Raw genomic sequence first — 23,358 nt, forward strand, 5'->3', positions numbered from 1 at the left:
ACAATTCGATAGTGTTTTACCTATATCTTATAAGTTACTGGTTTGTGTCATACAATACCTATGACAATTAGAACTCCCAATTCCATATTATATCCTTTTTAATATCACATTATTAAAATAACGGTCTAGACAATCCCATGTCTGTTAGGCATCACATCCTTGAGGTCAGCTTCAACATGCAATGCATTGAAACAAACCGTCAGCGTAGTCTTAATAAACTGATATGATATAAATTTAGACTACTTTAGAGCCAAAATACACAATAATATAAAATCATCGTTCTTGTTATTTCAATTTCTTTTGCAAAACTATAGATACAAAATTATTTGTTAGATACATAAATGTAACGCTCATTTAAGGCTTTACTCCTTGAAGTTGAGTCTTTTGGTGTACAAAACCACATAGGCCTTTGAATTTTTTTTTATAAGAACTGCGAACTGCAACAACTCCACAAACCTCAACACAAAAGGGTTAAATCCTCCTATTTACATTCAGAGAGATTTTGATATATTTTCTATTTTCTAAAATACTGGACTTTTGCAATTCTATGCCGCGGAAGTTACAACCGCATGTGACGCCATCACTGTATAAGTACAATGTTAAAACAATAATACTCTGTTCCAATAAATTCAATTCAATATCCATTGAAAACAAATCAGTTTAGTCAAAATCAATTATTCAGACATGTTTCCACAATAAAGCATCAATAACCTGTAATCAAAACAAGAAGTTGCTTTTAATTCCATTCAAAGTGAACCCTCATTTTCAGTTAGAAAACTTTCTTAAAATATGGAAATGAAAAGGAAATAATATATGCACTTTTTGCTAACCCTGTAAAAACCCAGGTACTACTCTCTATGGTGTTTTCTGTTATTATAGAAATGCATGGAGATGTAGTTAACTGATAACATCTGTGTTGGTCAGGTTACTTTACGGTTGTCCTTTTCACTGGAGACTTTAGAAAATTGAAGTATATGTACTGTCATTTCTGAAGACACTTTCCTCATTTTGCCAAAATTATAAGGTTTTATTACCAAATAGTCAAAAATAATGCCAAGAAAAGATAATATAGTTATGTACATTTTATTGGACAAAAACAATTGAACAAATAGATTAGACAACATGTTCTTTATCCTATATAAGTCTTCTCCTAAAAAGATGTGCATGTTGCACGGGGAATTCGTGTGGGGGGGGGGGGCGTAATAATGTTCCATTAAGTGCTTACGTAATTGGAATATCCTTTTATATCTTCAAATAAACATCAAAAATTCTTTCAGGAAAGGTGACATGGTTTGCAAATAATGCAAAGGAAATGTTTACATACATCGAAATCATCACTCAGATTCGGAATCGGACGAGTATACCACAGTGTAAGGATAAAGAAGATTTCACTTGAAATACCTCGGGCGTCATTCTCGGAGTCGAAGTGCTTTATCTGTAAAGCAACCAATTGCAAAAAATAAAAACAAGCTTACCGCAGAAATGCAAAACAAACATATTTATCGGATCAGCTACACTTCTTCTCATCTTCTCATAGACGTAATCCAAGATTTAGTTTTCATTCAAAATGTACTCCAAATCAAGTGTCATCTGGAATAGAAACATCAGTGATTCAAAGGCTTTGGAGAAGGGCAGGTAGGACATCCAAGAAAGGACATGTAATCTTCAGACGGACTGAGAGATGCAGATTACCATCATCTGACCGGTCTAGAACACATCAGTTCTAAGAGCTTTTTACAACGATTTTAACACATTTTCTATTCGTAGTCCTCGACTTGCGCTAGCCCTGCTTTGGATCAAATTCAGACCAGAATTTTCTTTATCTTATCTATCTTCCCTTTTAAGCATCAATATCAGATTAAGCGGAAGTATGGAACACGAGCGGTAAGATGCTATGCTCATGCGACTTCAGGTGTGTGGTATCTTTCGTATGAACGTCACGAAAACAACAAGAGCAAACATATGTCGCATAAGTTAATTCACTCTGTTAATGCGCAATCCATTCGGGAGAGTGGTCACAGTCTGACTATCAATAAAATCAGTATTAATGTGTACATTTGTTCCATATCATCTTGGTCTTCAGGATATCAGCAGAAGCGATGGCTATCCGAAACAATTTCACTGTCTGTTCCAAAACACTCTTTGCTTCATACTAGGACACTGTTCTGTTGCCGATGAAACAGTTGAAGTAAGCAAAGGCTAATATGGCAGAGCATTTATCACAGTACGGTCCGTATGAGTTGATAGTGCACAAAGGCTAATATGGCAGAGCATTTATCACAGTACGGTCCGTATGAGTTGATAGTGCACAAAGACGAATCTGGACTGATAAACGCACAAGGCCGGTTTAAGTGTACAACCTCTGGATTACGTTTTGTACAGTAAGATTCACTTCAATAATTAGCTGGTATTGTCAAAGCAAATCTGGCGCATGAATGGTTGGATGCGGTGCTTATGTAACATGAAAACAAGAACAAACGGATGTCATCAAGTAAACTCATTCACTATGTAAATGTACAATCAAATCGGAAGATTGGTCACAAGTAGACTAGCTGTACATAAAAAGATAACTTATATTTACCAAATATCAAAAAAAAATGTTTATATTAAGAGCACTAAAACATCACTAAAAGTATTAAACAATAACAAAAAAATGGCTCGACGTTAGCTGATATAAAGTTCTGATATATTGTCTCCTACTTGTATACATATAATTTACCTCCAGTACTTGATAATGTACCTACAATATTTTTGATACATTCCATACAACAACAAAACACACTTTGTTATACAATATTCGTGCAGTAATTATGTTTTGGATCAGAAAATTAGAAATATTCTAGCAATGGGAAAGTAAATATATAGTTGATATTTCTCCAATGTATTCATCAACCTAAACACTGTTCATAAAAATGTATCTATTACTACAAAATAAAATCTGTAGGCATTAAATCGGGACGATGTCATTACCCACCTCTCAACTGACCTCAAATATCTCCCAAGGGGTCAAACTTTTTTTCTAGTATTGCAATTTATTTATGTCAGACCAAAAGGTATCACCATACAAACATATGCTTTTTCGGTGAGGGGCGTAAAACGGCCGAATATGGCACTGAACCCTGATTCAGTATTTATTTTAATAAAAATGACGACTACACTGAAGTATAAAACTGTTTCCGTATGGTTGGATACAGAAATGTAGTCTGGATCTTAAATAGACTTATATCTGTCACAATATCAAGTTAAAGGCGTGTGTGATATCCACTGACCAGCATACCATCACTGAACTGGAACTCAAAAACACTAATATCTGTCAAAATTTCACTTTTCCGGTGAATTACGATATGATAGCCTTGACCGTGCCTCTGATGTAAGTCCGACAAACTGGACACTTTCGTAAGGCCGAGGCACACAATGGACACGTGACCAAATGTCCACATGGCAGGAAAACAATACTAGCCTCCTCTTCAAAACACACCTTACAGTTCTTCTGTTCACGAAGTTCCCGGTTTTCCTCTGTAAGTTCATCAATACCTGTGAAAATAGGACCCTGATTAAAACTAATAATGGTTTTGCATATATTAAATATTTACTCATTGATAAGAAAATAAGTTGAAATAAGTTGTTCAGTTAAATTAGTCATTCTTTTCTGGTTTAAAAAAAAATCATTTCGAATAAATTTACAAGTTTGACATCTTTGATTACCTTTATTGGTACTTTCCGCTGCCGTAACTAGTTCCGTTACATCACTTTTACTTTCACATCGCATTTCGGTTTTATTATCGTAGGTCTGTTCCTTTTCAGAAACCTCCTCGTCTGGAATGACGGCCGTGGTACCGTTTTCCGTGATTTCCCAGACAAAAGGCAATAACTTTTCGGCACTTAAATCCATTCCTATAGTGGAAAATTAGAATAAAATGTATACAAATTCATGGGTCATTGGAAATAAGAATTAAAATCGTTTAAAATTGTTTAATTATATCCAACTTTTACAAAGTATTACAACTGTCAATTACTTCTGAGTGTTTGTTAACGATCAAAACATCTTACGTCGTTCGATAATAATAACTTACCATGGCGTTTCCTGTAGATTGTAATTGCTTTTGTCAGAACAGTTTTAGTGTAGCCCATCGCCATGACGCTTAGCACTGCCGGATGGTCATACAAGTTTAATTCCTTACTTTGTCCTAACTTCAGTTTGTTATCCTGCAATACATAAGGTGTAAGGCAATGTTTACAACATCGTGGCAAATACGAAACAGGATAATGTTCAATTGCAAATTATCATTGTAATATATGTGTTTAAACGAAAGTGTATTTCAAAGATCTATCTGTTTGGTAAGTTCTGTATCCTTTGTTGATCAGATATCTGTGGTCTATATATTTACCTGTATGTCAGGTAGATATCTGATGTACATATATACCTGTATGTCAGGTAGATATCTGATGTACATATATACCTGTATGTCAGGTATATATCTGATGTACATATTTACCTGTATGTCAGGTAGATATCTGCTGTACATATTTACCTGTATGTCAGGTAGATATTTGACGTACATATTTACCTGTATGTCAGGTAGATATTTGACGTACATATTTACCTGTATGTCAGGTAGATATCTGATTTACATATTTACCTGTATATCAGGTAGATATTTGATGTACATATTTGCCTGTATATCAGGTAGATATCTGATGTACATATTTACCTATATGTCAGGTAGATATCTGATGTACATATTTACCTGTATGTCAGGTAGATATCTGCTGTACATATTTACCTGTATGTCAGGTAGATATTTGATGAACATATTTACCTGTATGTCAGGTAGATATCTGATGTACATATATACCTGTATGTCAGGTATATATCTGATGTACATATTTACCTGTATGTCAGGTAGATATTTGACGTACATATTTACCTGTATGTCAGGTAGATATTTGATGAACATATTTACCTGTATGTCAGGTAGATATCTGCTGTACATATTTACCTGTATGTCAGGTAGATATTTGATGAACATATTTACCTGTATGTCAGGTAGATATCTGCTGTACATATTTACCTGTATGTCAGGTAGATATTTGACGTACATATTTACCTGTATGTCAGGTAGATATCTGATGTACATATGTACCTGTATGTCAGGTAGATATCTGATGTACATATTTTCCTGTATGTCAGGTAGATATTTGATGTACATATTTACATGTATATCAGGTAGATATTTGATGTACATATTTGCCTGTATATCAGGTAGATATCTGATGTACATATTTACCTGTGTGTCAGGTAGATATCTGATGTACATATTTACGTGTGTGTCAGGTAGATATCTGATGTACATATTTACCTATATGTCAGGTAGATATCTGATGTACATATTTTCCTGTATGTCAGGTAGATATTTGATGTACATATTTACCTGTATATCAGGTAGATATCTGATGTACATATTTACCTATATGTCAGGTAGATATCTGATGTACATATTTCCCTGTATGTCAGGTAGATATCTGATGTACATATTTCCCTGTATGTCAGGTAGATATTTGATGTACATATTTACACGGAGATCAGGTAGATATTTGATGTACATATTTACCCGTATGTCAGGTAGATATCTGATGTACATATTTCCCTGTATGTCAGGTAGATATTTGATGTACATATTTACCTGTATATCAGGTAGATATCTGATTTACATATTTACCTGTATATCAGGTAGATATTTGATGTACATATTTACCTGTATGTCAGGTAGATATTTGATGTACATATTTACCTGTATATCAGTTGGTTTGATTGTTCCAGACTGAACACCCGTTATGTACTTGTCGCCCTTGACCAGTCTCATGAACGGACAAAACGGGAACCAGCGCGCATGCTCATAAAAGGGGTCATCTTCCGGGTCCCATTCACGTAATCCGCCTGCGCAGTGGAAGCATCTTACGTAGTCGTTTGTTCCTGTGTATAAAGACAAATGAGAACTGAATCGTCGGTGGAAATTGAAGACATTAACACAATGTCTTAGTAATTATATATAATGTTTTCAATCAGTTTTATCGTTTAAAAAATGAAGTTTAGTGTTTTACAAGTTGATTAATGTTTGAGGAATGTTACCATACGTTAACTAAACTATTTCTTTTTTTATATGTCAAAGGCTAATTATTGTTTGATGAATACGTGTGCAATTCTGTGTGTATAGTTAGCAAAGAAACCTTCAACTTGAACCAAGATCGAGGGTGCTACCACCTACCCCAGGTCACATGACTGAATTTTCAGGCTAGTCTAAAGCCCCCTACTGATTTCAGTAAGGGCTGCAGAAGGCAACAAGGAGGTCCCCGAAACCTACCCGGGAGTAGTACTTAGCAGAGACTCTGTTACATGTTTGTTTAATATATAGTAACCTTACCTTCATAAAAGAGACCAGCTTTAGCCAAGTCCTCGGGACGTTGTTTGAGATGTTGTGGCCAGTGGCTATATGAGGTAAGACGGGTGGCGAGTATAGCGAACTGCTGATACTTCGGTGAGACTGTCTCTAGTGATCCAGTCGATGTCTGAATTGTTATTGTGTCAGAATGACCTGCAGAGTCGTGACCTGTATTAAACAAGACTTCTCTGTTGTTTTGATCAATTTGCTCTACTGATTGTGTCTCGTTAGGAGCTGTAGTAATCGCCGAATCTTCCGTTCCTGAATAGTGTTCTAACGCCTCGTTTTCATTTCTCAGGTTGGAAACGTCGGAACGTGTCATCGAATTTACTGTATCCTCTCTATGTACAGCATTGTCAGGTACATCTTGACCTAATTTGAATCCATTTTCTACTTTCGGTACTTGTGTGGCCGCTGCAGGAATATTCTCGTTTTCCTGGAAGTTTATCAATGTGGTATATGTGCTGCTTTTTGTGTGTTGCTGTTTTATGTTTTTCCGTTCTGTCACTATTTCGTCCGGTCCACGTCTTGCATCAGGCCTTAACATATTTCCTGTCTCAGGACTGTTTCCATAAACACCAGCTTCAGGTTCATTGGATTGAAAGAATGGACAATTGGGAGATTTTTTCAGATGTATACATTTGGGATCATCTCCCTTTTGCCATCCACTGTACCTGAGTCCACACTGACGACACATTACCTCATCATTTCGTCCTTCGTAATGAAAGCCTGCTTCTGCCAGCACCAATGCACTTACCCCAGACGTATAAGGGTATGAAAAGAAACTTGCCAGACGTGACTGGTCAGCCATCTTTGATTTCTTACGTCCGTTTTCCAAAATATCCTGAGGACACACTGAACATGGTTCTGCAGTCGACGTAATCATCATCGTGTTTAATTGGAACCTGCAATTAAATTGTTTCAGTGTATAAAGTTATATACCAATAATCACACGAGGGAACTCGGTGTAAAACATTGCTCTCTACAACGTTATATGGCTTTAACAGGTTTAGCATTGACACTTGAATGAAGTAGAGATCTACAAATAAACGAAACTAAACTAATAATTAATATATAATAATTCCAGGTTCTAATATACCGCTTTTTCGCAAACTAGTTTGAAGGTCGTCTCAAAGCGGTTTACAAATTATTGTCAAAATAACATGTTTATTTTATCGATCTATAAATACACGCTACGTGAATACGACGTTTCTTCAATTGTTGTACTTTTTGAAATGTACAAGCAATAAATAAAATCAAATTATGGCGTGCTTATATTAAGCACTTAAATGTTTGCTCAATAATATTTCGACATATTGTGACAAACGCACCCATATTATCAGAAGTATATACTTTTTTTTGCAATTAAGATAATACGCTACGTTTCAAATTAATAATTTACCTTATCCTCGACAAACTGATGACATAATTTGACTTCTTTCACTAAAAATAATTCTTACACCTAACGATACTAGCTTGAAGTATACATAAGTAAGCTGACACGTGACAATAACCATGTGTGTAGGCACTTAATGCGAATGTGTATATAGTTCCTGCTTGCTGTAAATATAGATTTTAAAAAGTAGGGTATTTTCAAAGAGCTTGTTAGTTCAGGTAATCTTATGCTTTTTTCAGTTGTTGACTTATGAACCAGTAATATAATTGGATCTATACAATCTAGATAACATTTCAGTGATTAAACCATTAGTACGATTTACATAATTTAGATCTTCCTTTGGAGGAAAAAGTAGAATGCTTCACATGTACAACAAATTAATCGTTAACATAAAATTTACCTGAAATAAAACTTACGTTTTGTGCCATATATCATGAAATGAACATAGTATAACCTCACTGTTCCATCTTCAGCTGGAATATTGAAAAAGAACCCGATGTAAATCCCATACCAGCTAGAACTGCTGATTTTGCTTGTTTCATTTTCGATATTTAGACATGACGTCATGTACATACTTTCGTTAGGCAAATGTGCGATTTTGGACGAAAATAGCTTTCTTGTCCCTATAACAACTGCTGTGGGTCGTCGGTACCTGGATTAGTGAGATTTAATATGCGAACTGATACATATAATTAAATCATTCTTAAACCTTACAATACCGATTTAATCGATTTGTTTGCCGTGTCAGACACGCTACAATTCGTTTTCGTCTCCAGCATGTAGATACAGTTGAGAACTTTCCATAGATCACAATGTATTGAGTAACACAAAATGACATGATTAATGAAAAATATCATAATACAAATACAAAGCCGTACCCCGTTGTGTCCCGTTGTAGTTGTGCTAACGAAGATTTATGTATATAGATTTGTTATGTTTCCCCTTATGATTGATTTAGCGGTTTTTATTCATTGAGCGTACATATTTCAGTATTTCTGCCCCCACTCCAGTATAACTATTCAATGTAAAAATGATCAGCTAACGATATCTATTTTAAATGTACACATTTAGACATTTAAATTATGATCCAATTAGCATGTTCACGTTGGTGATTTGGAATAGTTTACACACCAACGATATTTATAAACGTTTTCCAATTGTACACGAATCCACAAGTCACCACTGCATTTATATATTAAGTCAACTTTCAATAATCAAGAATTTAGAACCTCTGTGTTGACGTATCTATATAAAAGAAATGATATCTAAAGTCAGTTTTTTACTTTTTGGATTCACATTAATGAAAAGACGAGACTTGAGTAATGATAACAAACAAATATTATAAATGCGTTTGTTTTATAGCAATATCTCTCTGTGTCTATATCAATAGCACATGTCTGTAAATACATCGTACGAAATATGTTCGCTTACCGTCAACGATTTCGCAACCAAATCGAAATACAGGTGAACAGCATATATTATATATAATGACATGGGGTTTCCGTATTCTATTTTTAAACCGTTGGTAAACATTTCATATTTTGGGTCTTTACCCATCCACTCAGCGATAACGTAGACCATTGGCATTGGATGTGGTTTACAACCAGTCTGTCATACAGGCCATAATTTTCAGAATTACTGATGTGGTTTACCATCCCGGGCTTATTCTCCTTACACCGTGTCATAGATGGTTTCCAGGTAAATCATTCTTTGGTTTCATATTCTGTCCTAGTTTTATCGATTTTGAGTTCATAAGGCGGTTTGGTTGACAATTCTGTATACTTTTGTTACTTTAACGGTATGTATACCATAAGCTCTTAACGGAATGTCATTTACACGATATATAATTGTAATTTCTTACGTTAAATTATACATAAATATATACTTACACGTTATATATATATATATATATATCAATAAGCCTTTAATGTTCTACATCCCTGTTGTATTAACGGAATGTCACTTACACGGTGTATACTTTCAATTTCCTATGTTAAATTCTACATACAATATATAATTACACGTTATATATATCAATAACCATTTAATGTTCTTCATCCTTGATTTATACACGGAACGTCACTTACTAAATATATTCTTACAATTTCTTATGTTGAATTCTACAAAAATACACAAATAATTGTATATCACCAACCCTACCCTCGTTGTATTAACGGAACACGTTCACACCTAAGTTACTGGTAATAATTAAACATTATTCAAATTCTAGCAAAGTCAATAATTGAAATGCTTTACTGGCGGATTATTTGTAAATACTAGCAACAAATTTGTAAATAAAAGCTGATTTTTTGTCTTTTGTGTGCGATGTGGTAATTTTGAATGAAATCTTTCGAAAACTGTATTTTATTTCCACTTTTTTATGCAGAGTGTTGCAATCGTTTCCCTCCAAAATTTCCAATATGGAATTCTACACACATGTATACGTATTATAGGTAAAATGGAGTGTGTCATGGCTGCGATCTATTTTAAGACTATTCATCGGCAAACAATAGATGTGCCGCACAAACTACGAGAGTCACACTGTTGATAATAAAACATACTTGGTTTACGTAATACAGCAAGTCAATAATATGTATTGTAGTTGGCCAATAAAAGATAAATGGGTGATCTTACACAGGAAAGCTTATTACTTAGCACTACTTCAGAAGCGCTAGCACAGCTACATAATATGTACTAAGGCAATATCTTTATCGTCTGCTGCTACCGAGCAAAGCATAACATAGCATACAGGCAAATCTGATTTACTTTACCAAGCTGCTAGAACGCATTTGTTAGCGTATTACTGCCATCTAGTTAATACATACGCGTAGGTTTCTGCCTCGAATCAGGTATCGAGGCAGAAACCTGTGTTGATGTAGATGGTGTTTAATACGGTAACACGACTGCCAAGGTAACTATGGCGACAAATCATGTATTTTGACTCAAAATGCGATTTTGTTACAAAGATATCGACATGTCGCAATAATTTGTCACGATCGGTGAAGTTAAATCATTACGGAGCACGACCACGATTTGCAATAAGTCATACGTAGGCACTGGTGATTGCAGAACATCTATTCACACAGACAAGATATTTATAACAACCAATCACACACCCGTACTCAGCTTATTGTGTGTTTAGAAAGACTTATGCGGATTTACATTCCCTATAATAGTTCCGAAAATTACAATTTCGCATGAACAGACAATACCACGTCGCATGTTAAACCGTTAGTTGTTTTTCATTTACATCTTTAGTATCGAAGACTTACAAAAGAATCCAAAATGCGTAGAACAAAAGAAATACGAGTATAACTATAATAGACATTTGTCAATTATAAAATACGGTCCGACATTTCTTCAGCTATTCTTACCTGGAAATATTTCTTGAAATATTGATGTACCGTGTACTTTTTTTTAAAAAACAAATTGAAAAAATAGCTCGCGGATTGGTTATCCAATATTTCTATACATATATATATATAAATAATATAATTATATGTTTTGGGCATTCAAAGCATATTCACCATTTGTAAAATAAATACGTTATCTTTTCTCTTTATCACATGAATGTGATTGTTCATATTAAAAAATATATATAGCTTTTTTTACACTATTTGTTGGATATTAACTTTGAATACGTTTTTGCTGTGGAGAATACACACGACCATCATACACGGCACCTTGCTTATCATTAGATGAAGGTAAACGTGAGCGTCAGGACTTGAACGTAGAAGTAAATCATTTACTAAGATGATAATTCCGTCTTTTCGTATTGCAGTGTTATCTGCCCTTGTGAGCAGGTATTGATTGAACGTCATTAGTTTGTGTGAGAATAGACGGAATACATACAACGTCGTTACCTCATACAATACGTAGGTCACCTGAATTACTCTATATTAATATTGTTGAACAAATATGTTACTGTAACAGTCGACTGTAACTCTAATGTGGAATAACCTTTTATCTGACAAATAAATGACAAAGATACTTGTTTTATCACTTAATTTCACATTTGTATCTTTTGAATAATGTTCGTTATTGAAAAACAGGAATGTCGAAAACTACTTGGTTACTTAAATTACGAAGTTACCCTGTTAAGTACGTGTACAACAATACTGGTCGACACACTACCAAGTGCTACGACACAGCTGTAAGATACTCGATTTCATGGTCGTTAAGTTTCCATTAATAGTGATAACCGTATCAGCTTCCATAAAATTTGATTTCCTGGAAATGTGTAAGTTGTTAACCAATAAGAACTCTGTCAGGATTTTTCCATTTTTAAGAAGCTTTAACTAAAGAAAGCAGTTCATTTGTAGGGAATTTTGCAATGAAAGGTTATAAATTCTCAGAATATCCATTTCGGGGATATCCATTAAGTATTCTCTTTGGGACATACAGACAGACAGTCTACAATGGCGGAAGTCGGAAACCCCTTTGTAATAATAATCGCTATACTCCGAACCGCGTATATCTTATCACCATATCCTTTATAACGTGAAGTATTAAAGGCTAGAAATAGACGTCGTGACCTAAACAGAACAGGTACACTTCCTACTTTAAAATATATATGGAGTGTTTTGATAGAGCCATGACTAATACATGGTCGACAGTCAACAAACAAAATTTCAAATAGTAACTGATTAAAAAAATATTAAGTAGACAATGGAACTAAACTAACAATGAATATCGTTTACAATTTAATGACATTTTTTTTTTATTTGTGAATAACAATCCATCTTCATTGACGATCTAATAAAAAGGGGGAAACTAATCAGTTGTTTAAATTCATTTTCAATTGCTTATATACGTAGATAATTAATTTGCACAAAACAACAATGAAATATGGAATCGAATATTTTATTGATAAAACGTAAACAATAAATATACATGGAAACACACATTGCAGTCTGAATAAGATGATAGGGCAAGATCCGGGCACAAAAAGTAACAACAATGTTATATTTTTAATCAGTTAAATTTTCGTTCAAGTATGTATTTATCCTATGATATTAATTTTGTCTGAGCCAGTCGACATTATGACGGTTAAGGATGTGTTATCTATCATTGGTGATACATATAACTACAAACCGCCTATAGAAAATAATGACTTAGTCCGTGATATGTTTTGTGCTTGCGTGTTGATGTTATTTGTAAAAATAAATCAAAAGAATGATACAGGATTTTAAATTAAAAACAAGGCGGCTTCTGTTTAATTGTTAGACCTAATTACTTGACGGGTGTATAACTGTTTGGTTTTGTTGTTTTGGGGGTTTGTGTATTCGCGTATAGTTCACATTTGGTTTTAAGTTTTCCTTTTATTTATTACATCAAATTTCCTTGAAAATCGTTATTTAAACTTTTCAATTGTTAAATAACATAATACATGTATTAGCATGCAATTTACACAGTTTGTTTGTGGATTATTGATACTACTAGATGCAAAATAAAGGATTATCACAAATGTGACCACTCCACTGAATGTTTTTGTGATTTATGATTATTGTTTTAAGTGTAGAAAAGCTGTTAAAAATATATATTGGGGATTTATCAGTTCAGCTGGATCATCTAGTATTCAAATAAGACGCGTGCAGTATGTATACATACAGATCCGATTTTCTACGGAGTAACGCATCAAAAGACATTCAAATTAAAACAAAAACAATAAAACAAAAACAAAACAAAAACAAAACAAAAACAAAAGACCTTCAATCAATATTGGTGAGACTTAATTCCAAAATAAATAAATCATTTACCTGATTAAGGTTCGGTTGGAGGTAAACTTTTGTCCAAAAACATTTTTTTAACAAAATAACTATTTTGTGACAGGTAACAACCAAAAACAAAATAACTAAATATAATTGTCCTATGAGAAGTACAAATATCCGACTGGTACGCTGCTACAGTTTATAATTCCTATATACATGTACACAGGTATATTAAATACAAAAAAAAATATAATAGCTACCCGAAATCCCCGTTAGCTTTTGGAAACCCATGAATCAAATATGGTGGTCGAGTCTTTTACTTTGGGACAAAATATGGTTGTACTCTCGTACATCCCAGATTGTATAACTATTTCGGCGAACATACCAACTACCCTGGTATGACCCACAGAAATCAAAACGTCACGTTCATCAAACCGTACAATACGTGACTAATTGGACGTCTAAATCTGAGTGTTCCGGGGAAACCTCCGACTGACGTATTGGCCATTCGCCTTAAATTCTCAATTTGTCCGTCTCTAATGTAAGTGTTAACATTAGAATAATATACTTAAACGTGTCCTTTTAATCTTTATTACTCTAGTTGATGGATCTTAATCTGAGAAAACTCACGTGGTCGGGCAAATGACCAATACCTTTTTCGTCTCCGATAGGAGAATCGAACCCAAACGCTTTCAGCAAAAGGCGTGTGCTATATCCTCTCCGCCAACTGACCATCAATGATCTGGACTTCAAAAAGGCATATATCTGTCCAAATTTCATAGGTCCAGTGCAAAAGAATGGTAGCACAAGCTATGGATTATGAAATGATAGCCTTGACCGTGCCCCTGATGTAAGTCCGACAAACTGGACACTTACGTAAGGCAGATGCACACATAGGACACGTGACTAAATGTCCACAAGGCAGGAACACAATACTAGCCTCCTCGTCAAGACAAACTTTACATCTCTTTTGTTCACGAAGTTCCCGATTTGCCTCTATTAATTCATCAATGACTGTAAAAAGAAAAATAATCTGATTAGGTCAAACTATTTGGAAAATTGCCTAACGTTCTTAAAAAAGAGTCTTTCCTATTTCAGTTTTCTTCTCATTAGTTGTTCAAACATAAATTCGGAATAGAATGTATACGTGTCACATCATAAATTCCCTTTTTTATCGTTAATGCCCTTTCACATCATTAATTACCTTTCACATCATTAATTCCCTTTCACATCATTAATTACCTTTCACATCATTAATGCCCTTTCACATCATTAATTCCCTTTCACATTATTAATGCCCTTTCACATCATTAATTGCCTTTCACATCATTAATTCCCTTTCACATCATTAATTACCTTTCAGGGCACTTTCTACTGACGTGTCTAGTCCCATTATATCACCGATATCACCACTTCCGTTATCGTTAGTCTGCTCGTTTATAACATTGTCCTCGCCTTGAATAATATCTATATTAGTTTCCTCTATTTCCCAGACAACAGGCAATAACTTGTCGGCACTTAATTCCATTCCTAGAATTAAACAAGAAAAAAATGAATAAACACAAATAAATTTGCTATTGAAAATAGGACGTCAAATCAGAAGAATCGGCTATGAACCTAAACTTAAACAAACTGGTAGAACTTACAATGACTTCTGAGTGTTTATGTGATAACCAAATATCCTACACCGTTTTAAATATAATTAATCTTACCATGGCGTTTCCTGTAGATTGTAATTGCTTTGGTCAGTATAGTTTTACTGTAGCCCATCTCCATGATGCTAAGTACAGCCGGGTGGTCAAATAAGTTTAATTCCTTACTTTGTTCTGACTTCAGTTTATCAACCGGCTACAAAAAAAAGGATATGGCGAAATCAATACAGGTAACAACTTAGCAAACTCAAAATATGTTACTGTTCATACACACTTTATATTACTATAATGTATGTAGTTTACCGGAATTACATTTCATCAACGGATATCTGTGTAAAGTTATATTTCCTGTTATGATAGGATTTCTGATGTACATGTTTACCTGTATATCAGGTAGATATATGATGTAAATGATTACCTGTATATCAGGTAGATATCTGATGTACATAGTTACCTGTACATCAGGTAGATATCTGATGTACATATTTACCTGTATATCGGGTAGAAATCTGATGAATATATTTACCTGTATATCAGGTAGAAATCTGATGTACATATTTACCTGTATATCAGGTAGATATTTGATGTACATGTTACCTGTATGTCAGGTAGATATTTGATGTACATGTTTACCTGTATATCAGGTAGATATCTGATGTACATATTTACCTGTTTATTTACCTGTATATCAGGTAGATATATGATGTAAATGTTTACCTGTATATCAGGTAGATATCTGATGTACATATTTACCTGTATATCAGGTAGAAATCTGATAAATATATTTACCTGTATATCAGGTAGATACTTGATGTACATATTTACCTGTATATCAGGTAGATACTTGATGTACATATTTACCTGTATATCAGGTAGATACTTGATGTACATATTTACCTGTATATCAGGTAGATACTTGATGTACATATTTACCTGTATATCAGGTAGATACTTGATGTACATATTTACCTGTATATCAGGTAGATACTTGATGTACATATTTACCTGTATATCAGGTAGATACTTGATGTACATATTTACCTGTATATCAGGTAGATACTTGATGTACATATTTACCTGTATATCAGGTAGATACTTGATGTACATATTTACCTGTATATCAGGTAGATACTTGATGTACATATTTACCTGTATATCAGGTAGATACTTGATGTACATATTTACCTGTATATCAGGTAGATACTTGATGTACATATTTACCTGTATATCAGGTAGATACTTGATGTACATATTTACCTGTATATCAGGTAGATACTTGATGTACATATTTACCTGTATATCAGGTAGATACTTGATGTACATATTTACCTGTATATCAGGTAGATACTTGATGTACATATTTACCTGTATATCAGGTAGATACTTGATGTACATATTTACCTGTATATCAGGTAGATACTTGATGTACATATTTACCTGTATATCAGGTAGATACTTGATGTACATATTTACCTGTATATCAGGTAGATACTTGATGTACATATTTACCTGTATATCAGGTAGATACTTGATGTACATATTTACCTGTATATCAGGTAGATACTTGATGTACATATTTACCTGTATATCAGGTAGATACTTGATGTACATATTTACCTGTATATCAGGTAGATACTTGATGTACATATTTACCTGTATATCAGGTAGATACTTGATGTACATATTTACCTGTATATCAGGTAGATACTTGATGTACATATTTACCTGTATATCAGGTAGATACTTGATGTACATATTTACCTGTATATCAGGTAGATACTTGATGTACATATTTACCTGTATATCAGGTAGATACTTGATGTACATATTTACCTGTATATCAGGTAGATACTTGATGTACATATTTACCTGTATAACAGTTGGTTTGATCGTTCCAGACTGGACACCCATTATGAACTTGTCGCCCTTGATCAGTCTCATGAACGGACAAAAAGGGAACCAGCGCGCATGCTCATAAAAGGGGTCATCTTCCGGTTCCCATTCACGTAATCCCCCTGCGCAGTGGAAGCATCTCACGTAGTCGTTTGTTTCTGATTGTCAAGATAAAAAGAACTAATTAGCCAGTATAAATTACAGACACATTCTACATAGTGTCTTGATTGGTATCTTGATGCAGAAACATATAAAGCATATACGTCTCTGCTTGATGTAAATATATATTGTAAACACGAAATAATTATCCAAAGTTTATGTAATTTAAAAGCTTGATAAATGTAAGTGAACGAGAAGAAGTAAGTGAGAGACAATAAGCTTAATAACCTTACCTTCATAAAAGAGACCAGCTTTTGCCAAGTCCTCGGGACGTTGTTTGAGATGTTGTGGCCAGTGTCTATATGAGGTAAGACGGGTGGCGAGTACAGAGAACTGCTGATACTTCGGTGAGACTGTCTCTAGTGATCCAGTCGATGTCTGGATTGTTATTGTGTCAGAATGACCTGCAGAGTCGTGACCTGTATTAGACAAGACTTCTCTGTTGTTTTGGTCAATTTGCTCTACTGTTTGTGTCTCGTTAGGAGCTGCAATAATCGCCGACTCTTCCGTTCCTGAAAAGGGTTCAGATTCGTGTTGTTGCTTTGTCCTGTCTTCACGTTTTCGTTCTGCCACTACGTTTACCGGTTTACTACATGCACCAGAGAAAAGTACGTTTCTTTGTTGAAAGTAGTCCATGAAAACATTTTCAGATTTTCCTTTTTGAAAGAATGGACAACAGGGGAAAATTTTCATATGCAGTTTTTTTGGGTCATCTCCCTTTTGCCATCCACTGTACCTGAGTCCACACTGACGACACATTACCTCATCATTTTGTCCATCGTAATGAAAGCCTGCTTCTGCCAGTTCAAAGGCACTTACTTCAGACGTGTAAGGGTATGAAAAGAAACTTGCCATTCGTGACTGGTCAGCCATCTCTGGTTTCCTGGGTTCGTTTTCCAGTATGCCATTTGGATACATTATGGAACTCTTTGCCGACGACGTAATCATTGTAATGGTTTTATTGGTGCCTGCAATTGTAATGTTACGTTCAGTCTAGCGATCTATATTATGTATATGAAGATATTCAGTAACAACGGAAACATTGTCTTAATAATGTAACTTAATGTCAAAATATTTAGACGGTAAAAATGGTTTTCCGTAGTAATCTCCCTTAGTACAAGTTCACAAAATAATTTTATTGGAGAGATATTGGATGTTTCAATCCACTCATATATTTGTCAACAGAATATCTTTTTTACTAAACACTTATCTGATTTTAAATTGAAATAATTGGATATTTTTTGGTATAAAGATTATTTATTGCCATTACCAAATTAACACATTAAGAATATTTATGTCTTGAAAACTGATCTAGCATATGACAGTAAAAACAGGAATATATTTACAATTATAACGTTATTAGTCCTGGATTAGTTATTCGATGACAGTCTAATTATTCAAAACAATACAAAAATGAACAGTAATTATTAAACATAATTTGATTTATAGACATTTATTTTGGTTTGTATGATAAGTGCTTATATTGTTTTACTCTTTGCTATGTACATGTAATATAATATTTGTGAATATCACAGTACGTCGAAATATTGCTTAGGTATGTGACCTACACGCTCCTTAAGTCAGACATGTATTAACCCTTGTACAATTAAGCTATCATACCACTCTGCAAATTACTGTTATAGTTTAGCCTCGGCAACACGATGGCATACTTTGTCTTGCTTTTCAGTATAATACTGTCAATGCCACGTTCTAATTGATGGCACAAAGACCAGATTTGTCGGGAATCAAGCATGACCACGCAGAACTAGCATGGTTGTAGCAGTGCATATTTATAACCTGTTTCTCCCCATCAACCCGTGTATGACTGTACTTATGTTAATGGGCCCAGTCAATCTGATCCTTATGCTGATGATACATAAACATATAGTTGATACTTACCCAGACACAAACTGTACTTACTATAGTGGTTGTGTATACAGTTTATATAGTTCCTAAAAGTTATAAATAGAGTAATGGGGACACACGTATACGTTGAGTCATTTCCAGCCATTAACCAATGATACGCGCACGCTCGTATATATATTTATATGACTTGGGAATTCCTGAAATATCCCTGTCGTCCACACATATCCAGGTAAACGTAACGAAGACAGTGTTATATGACTTCCTGATATAGAATTTATAGTGAAGTTTGGGGAAATATTTCACGATCCAACGTTCCTATGCGATACTTGCACAAGTTCTTTGTTTGACCACAGCACACGACCGCATTCAGTGACGTATCTACATCTGGCACCTTGGAGCGAGCGAATCAAGTATACATGACATAGTTTTACTGCCAGAAATATAGGAATACTTACTGTAAGCTGTATCTCTTTCTCACGAACAAAATTTCAGTTTCATATATTGACACATAAAAATTAAATCCGAAAGCAACCTATTAAATCTTACATAATTCCGATTTTTATGAGTCTAAGCGGCGTCAAAAATAGATGAACAGTTAGTTTGTGTCATAAAGAATAATCATAACTTAACAAGGAAGGTGGGTTTTTCTATCGATAGTGAGGAAGAAAATGGTGGGTGGGAGAAAGTGGCGCAGTTTAAATCTTTGCTTATTTCACAACTAGTATGCTTAACATATATCTACATTGTACATGTACTTCTTTACAATTATGTTAATAGTACGTGTACAATTTTACACAACAAAATCATCTACAAATTATAAAAAAGTAATAAAATGAAAATTAATAGTACCGATCAATCTCGCATTTTTATGTAATAATGGTTGATTAATATGGTATTTTCAAATTAAGTATATTCATGCTCAATAAAAAAAAAAAATGTTTTTTTACAAATATTTTATTCACCCAGCCATTTTTTCATAAATGTGTTTATACATATACTGCTTCGAAGCAGATATATATATACATATATAAATATTTTGATAGGGGATGCCAGGGTTGGGGAGCCCTGAAGTCAGCCCCTGAACAATATGGTGTCCTCACGCAGGAGGGTTCTTATTAAACATCCATCAGTCAAACAATAAATAAATAAATAGGAAGGGCAATGGGAAAATAAAATATTTGCAAATAGAGTACAGGACAAGAACACAAAACATACTTCTTTCACACCCTAACAAATTCCATATACAACATAATATTACAAACAAGGATAAACATATAGCAAGTATACACCAAAAACATAATACACATACAAATACACCCGACATATATACTCATACACACATACATATATACATGAGACAGACAGACACACAGACACACAGACAGACTCACAGACAGACAGACAGTATATACATACATGTATACATTGAGACATACTTGCATACATTGAATCAAATGCATCATTATGCACGCATAATTTCAAGTAGTTAAGAAACAATAATAAATACACTGTGCAAACAGTGTCAGATGTACATATATATATATACACATGTGTATGAATATTTCTATGACACATGCATGTGGTCATTCACATTGATATGGACATATACTGACATCAATTTTCAAATAGCATTTTAAAACCGGTTTTCATACAGGTTTTTATGTCCGCTAAACGGGTAATTATAAAACAAAACAAACAAAAAACAGCACATACACCCACTCACACCATAACACACCGGATATATGCAGTTTTATTTTTATCAGATTACAAAATCAAGATGAAATTTGAATATTCATTTCAAGAGAAAGAGTATCAATTATATAAACAAAGATACAAAGATGTATGGATTGTGTAAACTTGTTTTTTCAATCTGTTAAAAAATATCTTTCCATTCAAACAATATTTGATCAAATTTTTTGTTGCGTAAATGTTTTGAGGCTGAATTTTTGTCCATGTTATATCGGAATGCTAGAAACTCAATCAAACCACCTAACCTGAGTCTTTGTTTTTTTCTTGATACAGTGTAATACAGTTAATTGGTAAGGCAACATTTTCTGTCTCTCCAAATAATACTGTTTCTAATCTACAATCAATTAATTCATCTAAGTTGTGTTATATTTGGTTTTTCAAATCTTGCCAAAGTCTAAAAGAATGAGGACATTCTCAGAAAATATGTTCTATAGTTTCAATTTCTGTGTTAAACATACTACAAAGGTTATTGTTCAAGTAATTATTTAATGGGAGAATGCGATTTTGTAACTGATACTGGAACCACTGTAGTGTTGTATCCGTTGTACTTTTAAAAGGAATGCTATACAATCATTTCCAGTCTATGTTTCTAAAACTTTCTTTCGATTTCCATTTTATTTCAGCTGTATTCGCACATTTATTTTTATTATTTAGGGTAACATACATGTCTTTACAACCTTTCTTGCTTTTCATAATTACATTGATATGGTGTGGTATAAATGGTCTTTCAACAATGTTTTCAGCAGTTAAATTAAAGTTAAATTCTCTATATCTTTGCTTAATTGATTGGCATATACTTTGATAAATTAAGAAGTTTTCTGAATCGATATTGAATTTTAGTTTAAAGTTTGCAAAGGTTAGAAAAGAATTATCTTGGTCCAGTAGGTCACACACATTTTTAACACCCTTCTCAAACCATGTTTTAATGAAAAAAGACCTGTTATCAATGCAGAAAATTGGATTATACCATATAGGAAAAGTAAGAAACTGCTCAATATTTTTAATTTGCATTTGTGTTTCTTCTGAAATATCTACCCATGCCTGAAAAACATTTTTCCAGACGGCATTTTTGGTCTTAAATTTTTTAATGAAGTCAGTACCAAAATCTGATATGTTGATGGTGGGAAAATGTTCTGCTTCAAAAATATTTGTCCAACATTTATCATTATTCTTAAGTAATCTTCTTATCCATGTAGACTTAAGGCTTGTTATAAAATTCCTGATATTAATCATTTTCAGACCCCCATTTTCATAGCTTTGGACTATAGTGTCTCTTTTAATTTTGTCGACTGGTGATTGCCAAATAAAATTGAAAAAAGTAGTGTTCAACTGTTGAATAAAATTATTGTCGGGTGTAGGAACAGATATGAATAGATGATTAAATTTTGGTATAATGATTGATTTTAATACAACTATCCGACCAAGAGGTGTTAAAATTCTGCGTGACCACTGGTTTATACTTTTATTAACATTTTTAAGAACTGTGGTATAATTCAAAGTAACAACCATATCTAGATTAACTGAAAAATAAACCCCTAGCATATAAAATTTTGTTTCTCCCCATTTCAGTTTCATTCTATGATGGTAAACGTCTGCACTTAATTTCTTGCTGCCAATCCAAATCACCTTTGTTTTATCATTATTTACTTTTAGTCCCGATATTTTGCCAAAGTAATCCAAAACATTCAGTGCTTCGTTGAATGAGTTTCTAGATCCATCTAAAATTATTGAGGTATCATCTGCAAACTGTGAGAGCTTATGATCTTTCTGTTGTAATGCCCTTGATATTTCTATTGTTTTTTTTTATAAGAATAACCAATATTTCAACTACAAGTAAAAATAGATATGGGGAGACAGGATCCCCTTGTCGACAACCCCTTTGTATATAAAAACAAAAATTGAAAGTATACAATTTTGGCTTATTGCAGAGTAGGTATTTTTGTATAATGTTTTTATCCATTTTTTAATGCTTTTACCAAAATGAAAAAAATCAACTACTTTGTATAAAAAAATCCATGAAACTGAATCAAAGGCTTTTTCGAAATCTATAAATATTAAAAGGCCTGGTATATTGTTTAATTCAGTAAAATTCATAATGTCGTAATTAAGTCTGGTGTTTTCCCCAATATATCCTCCACTTAAAAAACCTGTTTTTAGTCTGTTGGCTATACAAGCTGAAGCAAGTTTATATATAACATTTAATAAAGTAATCGGCCTCCATTTTTTAATAAAATGTCTAACTTTATCTCCTTTGGGAATACAGGTGATAATACTCTGTCTTTGTGTAATGGATAGCTTCCCCTTATTATAACCAAAATTCAATGCTCTGATAATAAAATATTTTAAATTATTCCATTTTTTTTATTTTTTTATTCACTAGTAAAATCTTCAGAACCAGGTGATTTACAGTTTTTTTTATATTTTTTAATGCAAAGAGTAATTCTGTTTCTGATAATTCGCCTTCTAAATTTACACGTTGATTGACTGTTAAT

At 33.5% G+C, this 23,358-nt stretch overlaps 2 protein-coding genes across 3 annotated transcripts; both read right to left on the minus strand.

Moving 5' to 3' along the window:
* Nucleotides 1–1,188: 1,188 nt before the first annotated feature.
* On the minus strand, nt 1,189–9,295 carry LOC110447432 (baculoviral IAP repeat-containing protein 7-like). 2 transcript variants are annotated; one of them, XM_021493136.1, is made up of 7 exons: nt 9,268–9,295; nt 8,253–8,309; nt 6,423–7,345; nt 5,793–5,974; nt 4,074–4,206; nt 3,706–3,894; nt 1,189–3,534 (listed from the first exon to the last, which is right to left on the minus strand). In XM_021493136.1, exons 3-7 carry the CDS (start codon nt 7,327–7,329, stop codon nt 3,338–3,340), a joined length of 1,608 nt encoding a protein of 535 aa, XP_021348811.1. In that variant the 5' UTR covers nt 7,330–7,345; nt 8,253–8,309; nt 9,268–9,295; the 3' UTR covers nt 1,189–3,337. The 2 variants fall into 2 exon arrangements, with proteins under 2 accessions (XP_021348811.1, XP_021348804.1); XM_021493129.1 differs by lacking the exon at nt 9,268–9,295 and having other exon boundaries at nt 8,253–8,451.
* A 3,395-nt stretch (nt 9,296–12,690) lies between these two features.
* Nucleotides 12,691–19,199, minus strand: LOC110447231 (baculoviral IAP repeat-containing protein 2-like). Its single transcript, XM_021492778.1, has 6 exons — nt 19,151–19,199; nt 17,485–18,219; nt 17,069–17,250; nt 15,260–15,395; nt 14,904–15,077; nt 12,691–14,561 (listed from the first exon to the last, which is right to left on the minus strand). Exons 2-6 carry the CDS (start codon nt 18,197–18,199, stop codon nt 14,365–14,367), a joined length of 1,404 nt encoding a protein of 467 aa, XP_021348453.1. The 5' UTR covers nt 18,200–18,219; nt 19,151–19,199; the 3' UTR covers nt 12,691–14,364.
* Nucleotides 19,200–23,358: the final 4,159 nt, after the last annotated feature.

The sequence above is a fragment of the Mizuhopecten yessoensis genome, unplaced genomic scaffold, assembly GCF_002113885.1.
Source record: "Mizuhopecten yessoensis strain PY_sf001 unplaced genomic scaffold, ASM211388v2 scaffold383, whole genome shotgun sequence".
Lineage (NCBI taxonomy): Eukaryota > Metazoa > Mollusca > Bivalvia > Pectinida > Pectinidae > Mizuhopecten > Mizuhopecten yessoensis.